Here is a 9966-nt window from a genome sequence, read left to right as displayed (position 1 = left end):
AGGTTGCGAGGGAATATGCTTGTTTTGTTACTTTCCCCCCTTTTTCCCCACTCAATTGTGTTCGATTCTTGAGGATAAATTGATGGTACCCATCAATTAACAGCTAAATGGCTGGCAAGAATTAAACAGTTTGTGTGAACAGATGGAGAAACACTTCTTCTTGTTTGGACATTCATAAAATTGTTAAGGGCATGAAAGATCTGCTAGGAAAAAAACAGCAGCGAATTTTCCCTAATTCATCCCAATTTACATCTAAAAGATAAATGAGATCCCTTAAAGGCGAAGTTCAGCCACAAACAATACAGAAGAAATGGATCACCTGGCAATATTTTTTTTTAACAAATTTTATTCAGTTTTTCACATTAAATGTCTTTTTAGTGGACAACATATTTCCAGGTCATTACCTTTACATACAAATATGACAGCAATTCTACATTCATATATGCATACTTAATTCTATTATTCCCATTTCCTTTCCAAATTTTCAGTAAGGAGAGAAACAAACACATTAATTCTAGCCTCTTTCATTAATCTCAATCGAAACATCTTTTTGCTGGCAATATTTTTATTACTGAACACTTTCCTTGGCCACAAATCTGAGAAACAGGTCACATGCGGGGTGAGCCGGAGAATTCAGTCATATTTATTTCTTTTCAAACCAGTTCTAAACCATAATTTTATAAAGGAACAGGGTTTTTGATAATAATAGTCAAACATTACCTTTGATGTTTCCCAGGTTATTTGGAAAAACAAAAACAAAAAACCCAATAGCAATTTGAAAGGGGGTTTCAATTTTATTTGGGGGGGAACCCATATGCCCTAATAATGACTTAGAAGGCATCTCCTTAAAAAGATTTTGCCTGTGCATGGGATTTGTAGCCCAACACATCTGATGGGCAGTTGGGGAAAGTAATCCTGAAGAATTATGCTTTCAAGAGTACAGAGGCTATTTGGCACCGTGACATCAGACAGGAGACCTAGGGGACTAGGCTGTTGGCATGACATCAGTTCATCTGGTGAGAGTCTTTCCCCTCCAACACAGAATGCCCCAATAATTGAGGGATAAAAGTGTTCTATCCTTTATAGATTTGTCTGGATTGGAACCCATCTAAACAGGTCTTTGCTCACTGTTTAAAGTCAAAGCACTTTCAGTCATATAATTTCTCTTTTAGATTCTCACCAGTGGTTTATTGGGTATGAATATGACATCATTTTGCTAAGGTATACCAGATTAAAAAAAAATTGAGCAACTTAAAAAAAAATATCTCGGAGAAGGAGGATGCAGAGATAATATCTTTTCCAAAGAGGATGGTAACTTATGCTGCTGTGATTGGCGCAGAGAGTTTCACAGTACCAATGCTTGCTTCAAAAAATATTGTGATCCCATATGTCTTGGGAATAAAGTAATCCACATTCAAAGAGAAGAAGTATCAACAAAATCATTCGGCATCTGTCCCGAAGATGCTAGCAAATTCGGTAAGAAGCAACTCTACCACCTGATTCTGGTACACCATGTCCTCTATCAGGCTGGCTACATCTCGGTCATGTCGCAACAGCGTTGGCCCAAAAACAATGCCAATGTTCTGAGTTGTCATCCGGTTGATAGCTGAGTGATCCATCACTCTGAATGGGGGGAAAAAAAGCTACAGTGAGAACATCATAGTATTTTGGTCCCGTTCAATGCATCCATTGCTAAAGCAGACAGGTAGGTTTGAGATTTCATTTCTAAACATGGTGAAAATCACTTTCATTGATCTGTAATCAATTTGATTGCCTAAATAACAAAATAATCAAAGACACTATCAGTCAGGGCAACAAATCATAAGAGAAAGAGAATACAAAGTGTATGGAATCACTTCTTCTACAAAGCAACTTTTGGATATCCTGAATTTCTATTTCCATATTCCCAAAGTTAGCTCCAGGATCAAATTTACAGCCAGTTGCTCAACCATCCACGTAAGGCAATGTTTTCCATTTAAGTTCTCTTTCAGGAGGCAAAATATGAGGTTCTAGACCACATCTGATACATCTGACCAACATCTGATTTCCAGGAGATGTTAATCCACATATTCAACTCGGCTTGTCTACCAGATTTTCAGAGTCTCATGATTCTATATGAAGTTGGGGAATCCATTGCAACTGAGGTTAGGAGGAGATGGGACTGCCTGGAACCACTTCTGTAAATGGTGCTCAAGATCAGTGGCACTATGTAAAGTGTACAGGTCTTTCAAGAACTTAATAAGAGTAGAGTAGAGTAGAGTAGAGTAGAGTAGAGTAGAGTAGAGTAGAGTAGAGTAGAGTAGAGTAGAGTAGAACAGAACAGATCAGATCAGATCAGAATAGAATAGAATAGAATAGAATAATAGAGTTGGAAGGGACCTTTGAAGTCTTCTAGTCCAACCCCCTGCCTCGGCAGGAAACCCTACATACACCATTTCAGACCAATGGTTATCCAATCTCTTCTTAAAAACTTCCAGTGTTGGAGCATTCACAACTTCTGGAGGCAAGTCGTTCCACTGATTAATTGTTCTGTCAGGAAATTTCTCCTTAGTTTTAAATTGCTTCTCTCCTTGATTTGTTTCCACCCATTGCTTCTTGTCCTGACCTCAGGTGCTTTGGGGAATAGCTTGACTCCCTCTTATTTGGGGCAGCCCTTGAGATATTGGAACACTGCTATCATGTCACCCTGAGTCCTTTTAATCAAGATAGACATACCCTATTCCAGCAACCATTCTTTATATGTTTTTTAGCTGGCAATGAAATACCTGTTGCAACAGCAAAATCACTGGTACTTACAGTGCTCAGCCATAGAATATCACTATTGGACTGAAAATGTGCTCAGCTATAGAATAATAGTGCTGTACAGGTGGTCCTTGACTTACGGCCACAGTTGAGCTCAATTTTTGTGTTGTTAAGCAAGAAAAACGTTACGTGAGTTTTGCCTCATTTAACAACTTTTCTTGCCACAGTTGTTAAGTGAATCACTACAGTTGTTAAGTTAAAGTGAATTGTTGAGTGAATCAGGCTTTCCCATTGATGGTCAAAAAAAATCACAAGAGGTGATCACGTGATCTCAAGACACTGCAATTATGAGCCAGTTGCCAAACATCTGAATTTTGATCACATGACCACAGGGATGCTACAACAGTCATGAGTGTAAAAATCAGTCGCAACTCACTTTTTCAGTGCTATTGTAACTTTGAACGGTCATTAAATGGTTCTAAGTCAAGGACTATCTGTACTCAGTTGCAGGAAAATTCTTAAGTGTGAATAAACAAATTTTCTTTTAAAATGCTGATCCCAGGCTGATTTTTCAATTTTAGCCTCCAGCGTTAAAATATGCATAAGAAAATGTAATTGCAAGGATAGTCTACTTTTAATTAGTAGATTCTTTTTATTGCTTCTTATTCAATGATATAAGTGATTAATTGCTCTTCAATTCATTGGCTTTGCTTCCTACCTTTGAAAGAGAAGTTTAAGTATTAGTTTCCTTTTGCTATTTTTTTTCTGACTAGCGATTTTGTTTGCTTTGCTATAAAAGAAAAAAAGGGGGGGAGCTTAGTCCCTGACTTACAACAGTTCATTTAGTGACTGTTCGAATTTACAACAGCATTGAAAAAAGTGACTTATGACCAATTTCACACTTCTGACCATTGCAGCATTCCCATGGTCATGTGATCAAAATTCAAATGACTTATATTTATGACTGTAGTAGTGTGCCAGGGTCATGTGATCACCATTTGTGACCTTCTGACAAGCAAAGTCAATGGGGAAGCCAGATTCACTTTACAACTGTGTTACTAATTTTAACAGCTGCAGTGATTCCCTTAAATAACTGTGTCACAAAAGGTCATAAAATGGGGCTAGATTCATTTGTTTCACTTAGCAACCAAAATTTTGGGCTCAATTGTGGTTATACGTCGAGGACTACCTGTAACAAAAGCCTAGATTCTGCCAGGAAGAAAGTATTAATGGACAAACTCAAGGTGAGTCATTTACCTGCGGAGGTGCTGAAGTAAGTAATGCAGGGTGTCCCGGTTTGGTTGAGGGAGAGACTGGATCAGCCCAGCAAGCTTTGACACTTTTTCCTTGTGATCGGACAACTCTGTGCAGAGGAAAGCAAAAAGATAGGTGGGGGAGGTTTCAGCTGAGAAGGCAACAAAAGACATTCTAGCTTCCAAAGGGCAGGTCAGAAATCTTCAGTGTTGTTATCAGAATTACATCTGGAGCACATTTTGGAGAAGAAAATAAATTGTAATTGGGATGAAAGGTGTCAAGGCTCCGACTAATGAACCCAAGCAAATCAGATCCCTAAGACTTGAATCCTCCTCAAAGGTCTTCTTTATTGAGTACATCATATCGGCACAGCTCTAAAGGAATACCAACTCTAAATCTTTCCCACGGTTTCAGTATAATTAAAATAGGAGGTAATCCCACCCGCAAGTGTCACAGGTCTCGTTGGCCAATTGGGTTAATTGGCCGGCTCTCCAGGCACTCCTTCCCTGACCTTATCCGTTGCCAGTAGAGATGACCTTGATTCTCAAGAGAAATTCTCTGTTTTGTCTAGTAAGGCATTTCAACCTCCTTCCCTGCTTCCCCCTGTGTGTGGCAGCCGAGGAACTGAAAAATGGCTGCTGCCAGGTTCGATTCGAAGTTGACAATAGGATTGTTGATTCAACAGTCTTACCACCACACCTTAACCATAAAAAAGGTGGGCTTGAGGCCAATGGCTCAAACAAATAGTGAATTATTATGAGTGATAAGGAATAAGTAGAGAAAACTGTTTCACGCCCTGTCATGGCAGGATGCATGACTACAGAAGCTAAGGGAACACAAACAAAACCATCTTCAGATCCACTAAAACAGTGGTCCCCAACCTTTTTTATGCCACGGCCCGGTACCGGCATCAGCTGGGCGCCGCGGCCTGGTACCGGCATCAGCTGGGCGCCGCCATTTTGTTTTGATGAAAAAGTGCTTCCGGTGAGCTTTCTACCCGGAAAAGCTCACCAGAAGCACTTTTTCATCAAAACAAGATGGCGGCGCCCAGCAAACCAGCGGCCCGGTAGGATTTGTTCCACGGACCGGTACCGGTCCACGGACCGGTGGTTGGGGACCCCTGCACTAAAAAGCCGGTTTGAGAGCTGGCATGAGTATACCTGCCTTGATGATGTCTCAAATGCTAAGCAATGAGAGTTTTAACTGAATTATGCTGAAAGTTCCAGGAACAGAATAGAATTTGAAAAATGATGGAGAGCAAGAAAAAAAAAAGTATTTTTCACACTGATCATTAGGATTTTAAGATTCCCCAGCTCCTCTAAGCAACGTGACATTTGGGCGCAACTTAAAATAAGGCAGTAATTTTAGGTCTTCTGCATCGAATGATGTATTATGTTCCTAAAGCAAAAATAATAATAATATACCTGTAGATAATTTGAAGTACATCTCAGATTGGAGAATTGGTATTAGGAAAGTCTGAGGTGTTTTCCCATGCCCCCCCCCCTTCCAGGGAAAACCAAGATAGACAATTTCATTTTATATAGCACCTTTTCTAAAAATGAGTTGCAATATTACAGAAAAGTCACAGGTTTTTAATCCTGGGCTCAGAATTAACCTCTTCTGGGATCATATATTTGTGTTTGTCAATGCAGAAGAGTAAGGAGTAAGAAGACGACTTACTGACGGACGCTATACATTCATCAATGTAGCTGTAGGGCACAAGGGATTCAGGTAACTCTCGGAAGAAAAGCTTCAGGGCCCCTGTTATCACATGCACATCATCCCACTGAGGACTGGCCAGGTTCAACTTCTCCTCTAGGGGACAAGGAAGAAAAAGACTTCAATGACCCTCTAAAAGGATGCAAATGACCAGCTGTCTGCAAGGAGTATAAATCCTTCCATTCCCCACTATCTAGTCAGAGCTGAAGAAGCTTCTTGGAGGAGAAGCGAAACATCTTCAAAGAAAAACCAGGAAGTCCAGCTGCCTCTTGAAAAAAGCACCTTTGGGAAAAAGACTGATTCACCAAAAAGGACGGAGTCATACCAAAGGGGACCTTTTTCAATGTAACATCTTTCTGTTTTGTTGATAGAATCACCAAATATATTAAGGGGCTGAAGTATAAACCCTAATCAAATGGAATGGGTCAACTCACCATGGCCAACTCATCGGTAATCATTTGTATCTGGCTACCTTATACTGTTACACATTTGTGAACCCATTAGTTTCAATGAAAGACATTTGGGGTATAATCCAGCAGCTGCCCAATGAGTGGTTTCTTTAGTGAGACAGTTTCTAGGTCACTGTAGGAGTCCCCAACACATCTGTGAAAAGCTCTGCATGTATAGATAGCAAGTCCTTGAAAGGCCACCCCGCCTTCTTTTCCTGACAGAACTCCAAAGGCAATATTCTCACCACTGCTCTAGCTGATACAGCTAATGTCCCTTTTCCTGGGGCAGCTGAAAGAAACTGCAGAGACTGGGGCGGAAGGGGAGAAGACATTTGGTAAACTCAGATTTCTCTCTCTCTCTCTCTCTCTCGAATTAAAGCAGCTTAATTGTAGCTAAGACAACAAATCCAACTTGAGTCACGAGAGGCTACTGTGACCCATAAACTAAAAGAAGGACCGTCCAAGTCCAAAGATAAATATTTATTTTACCACATGAATATGGCTGCTCATCTTATACAAGGATGCTGAACAGTTAATAACCATCAACAGATATAATCCGTTACAAATCAAACAACACAATGCATTATAAGCATAAGATATATTTACATTTTCAATACTTCACTTTCGCCACATAATTTTTCCCCATATATTTCTGTGTTCCAGGATTCCTTTTATGTAACTGGAACTCTTATTAAAAAATAGTATGCTTGTCTCAGTGGATCAGTGGATCCTGAAACTTTCAGACTAAACATAAGACTGCCTGACACAAACATTGGATTCCCTTTCTCTCTTTTTCTCTCTTCCTCATTCTCTCTCTCTCCTCTCTCTCTCCTCTCTCTCTCATTCTCTCTCTCTCCTCTCTCTCTCATTCTCTCCTCTCTCTCCCTCATTCTTTCTCTCTCCTCTCTCTCTCTCATTCTCTCTCTTATACTCTCTCTCTCTTTCTCTTTCTATCTCTCTCTCCCCCCCACATTGGTTTGGGTTTTTATCCTTAAAAGGAACAGAAACTCCTTTGGGGATTGTAGCATTTTTTAAAAATTATTCCCTTTGAAGGAGACTTGTAAGAATTCAGAATTTGTACCCAACATTCAAAACCTAACTTGGTTTCATTAAAATCCCCAGCTTTTTCCATGGCTTCTGGGTAACCAGGGTTGCTATTTCAAAGATTGAGGGACAGAAACATTACCTTGGCAACGTTGCTCTGGGAAGACATACCGCCCATCGGATGTCACTGCCCGTTCTGCAAAGCAGCACAATGGTTACTGAGGATGCCACAGGATAAACAATATCTTGTAGCAAAGGATGAAGACAGGTTTGACAGTAGCCAGAATGTGTCCATACATTCTGGATGAGTTTATGGAGTGCTGAAACCTAAGATGGCTTGTTTATTGGTTGTTGTTTTTTCCCTGCAGTGTAGGAACCCAACCATTGTCACCTTGTCATTTGTTTTCTATCCTGCTTTCAGCTCTGGTAAACAGAATTTTGATCCATTTTTTAGAGGGGTTTAAGATCTTCTGCATTGTCTAGCAAACTTTATGTAGCTGTAGCAACTGGCATAGTTCTGACTACCTGCTGTCACTCAAGCAGAATTGGGATAGGTGGAGAATGCTGTAAATCACGACCTCTCTGACATGGAAGATAATTACTTCCACATTAGATCATAAAACCCCCAAAGTAGCTGACCTCATCAAAGGGCTAGGGATGAGAAGAAGATTATGTCACATGGATATGTCCTTGGTTAGCAAGGCATCTTTGAGGTAAAATGAGGAAATACATATATTGAAAATTATAGACGACGGCAAGGCTGACCAGAGGAACAACATTTCTCATTTTACCTCAAAGATGGCTTGTTAAACATTCTTCAAGGAGATTATATGTGTGCGTGTGTGTGTTTTATATATATATAATACCCGAACAAAGCTGAATACCATATATATATACCATAAATTTAAGAAAATATATATATATATATATATATATATATATATATATATATATATATATATATATATATATATATATATATATATATATATTTCTTAAAGTTGTAGCAGTTTTGGCAGTGACTCACTTTGTTCAGAGCCTGATGATGGCAGATGTTGTGCTTTTAAAGTTGTAGCTACAACTTTAAAAGCACAACTATAATGACGTGGGAAAATACCCGAACAAAGCTGAAGGCCATATATATATCCCTGTAACTCAGAGTAAAGTTGCTGAGGTTGAGAAACACTGCAAACAAAAAAGAAGAAAAAAAAGCATGAGGACAACATGAGGACAGTATAGTAGTTACTGTAATGTAATAAGGGTAGCCAATAAATGTTTTCTACCTTTAAGGTTAGAAAAAGAAGTACATATTATATGATGTTAACTGCTGTCATAGCATTTTCAACAAACGCATTAGCCTTGAAACACTTTATCTCTTTTCATCTAAAATAAAGCAACATGGTGGTAGATGAATGATTCTGGAGGATTAGACGTCCCTCCTACAACTCCATGTTCACCATTTATCATTCTATAAGTACTCACCATGGTCAACTATGAATCTCAGCTTCTGAATAATGGCCAAGTTCCCGTTGACCCTATAGAGTCCATCTGCATCCAATCCTGAAAGAGAAGGACAGAACTGCTGTGAATCCCACACATCTCCCAGAACTAGGAGGAAGATCCTAGCTGAGACAGAGCTGGAGTAGTGACCCAGGGATAGCCTACCTCTCTGTTCCACAGCTTCCACACATTGTTGTACAAATCGGGGTATTGTGCCCCCTTCTCGCTGGCACAGGGCTTCTAGCCGACAGCCAAAGACTTGATCTGGGAATAGAAATGGAAACGGTAAAGCAATTGCAGATATTTTGTTTTAGAGAGGCTACAATTATCTCTCAGCCAAGAAATAAATATAGATGAGCAATTTGTACACTCCAACCCCTATTTTTATAGAGCCTAGAGCAGGGGTCTCCAACCTTGGCAACTTTAAGCCTGGGGGACTTCAACTCCCAGAATTCCCCAGCTGGCTGGGAAATTCTGGGAGTTGAAGTCCCCCAGGCCTAAAGTTGCCAAGGTTGGAGAGCCATGGCCTAGAGTATCACAAGATCATGGTGCTAAAGTAAACCAGATTTTTGACTGTATCTATACACACATATCCATGGACTAAATCAACTTATTAAACCTTTCCTTGATAGATCTATTTATTTTGCTTTAAACCCCATAGTCAAATAAAAACTGTAAAAAAATAAAATAAACTATGCCACTTGTTTCCCTCAGCCACAAAAAAAACAATGGCCCCTCAGATTTTTAAACTCAGATTTGTGAATTTTAGCAATAAGCGATTTGATCCAGGAACACAGAAACAAGAAAAAAGTTAAATTTGTCTTGAGATCTGGATGAATCTGATTCTGCTGATGTTTCAAAGGGTTTTGAAGATCTGGGTCTTCACTAGGCCTTTCGTGAGGGTAAATGAACTCCTCTTGGGTAGTTTGAGGTCATTTTTCTTTCACTCCGGACTGGTTTTTGTCATCTTTGCCATTTTTATTCTTTTATTTTGTCTCTTATTATAGTCTAGTTCTTGTACCCAGCGTAACCAGCGCTGTTGAGAGTTGGCAGCATGCAAAATAAATAAATATCTAAGGATAAGGCCAATGTTTCCCCACAAAAACCTGTGAGGAAGGCCAGACTTCCAGACTTGGGGTGTGTGTGTGTGTGAAGTTCTGTGGCTCAGGATGGGTAAGAGGCAGGTTTTCCTCATTTCTGATGCAACACTTTCAGCTTTCCATCCTTCCGAGGTCAGTAAAATGAAGACCCAGATTGT

General features: G+C 39.7%; 1 protein-coding gene across 2 annotated transcripts in view; it reads right to left on the bottom strand.

The window, feature by feature from the left end:
- Window positions 1-312: 312 nt before the first annotated feature.
- The window catches only part of ARHGAP9 (Rho GTPase activating protein 9), a 39410-nt gene continuing 29756 nt past the window's right edge, over window positions 313-9966 (bottom strand). The window contains exons 13-18 of one of the 2 annotated variants that reach the window (XM_087956481.1): window positions 8874-8972; window positions 8691-8768; window positions 7351-7404; window positions 5677-5811; window positions 4000-4105; window positions 313-1623 (exon numbers count right to left, since the gene is read on the bottom strand). In XM_087956481.1, coding sequence (XP_087812607.1) covers window positions 1440-1623; window positions 4000-4105; window positions 5677-5811; window positions 7351-7404; window positions 8691-8768; window positions 8874-8972 — 656 coding nt within the window. In that variant the 3' untranslated portion in view covers window positions 313-1439. The remainder of the gene's footprint in view (window positions 1624-3999; window positions 4106-5676; window positions 5812-7350; window positions 7405-8690; window positions 8769-8873; window positions 8973-9966) is intronic. The other variant, XM_087956482.1, reaches the window with a different exon arrangement.

The sequence above is a fragment of the Notechis scutatus genome, chromosome 2 (genome assembly GCF_049901735.1).
Source record: "Notechis scutatus isolate UNSWTSFEM ecotype Mainland chromosome 2, rNotScu1.2, whole genome shotgun sequence".
NCBI lineage: Eukaryota > Metazoa > Chordata > Lepidosauria > Squamata > Elapidae > Notechis > Notechis scutatus.
Note: the sequence above shows the minus strand (reverse complement) of the source record. Positions and strands in the feature narration are given on the sequence as shown.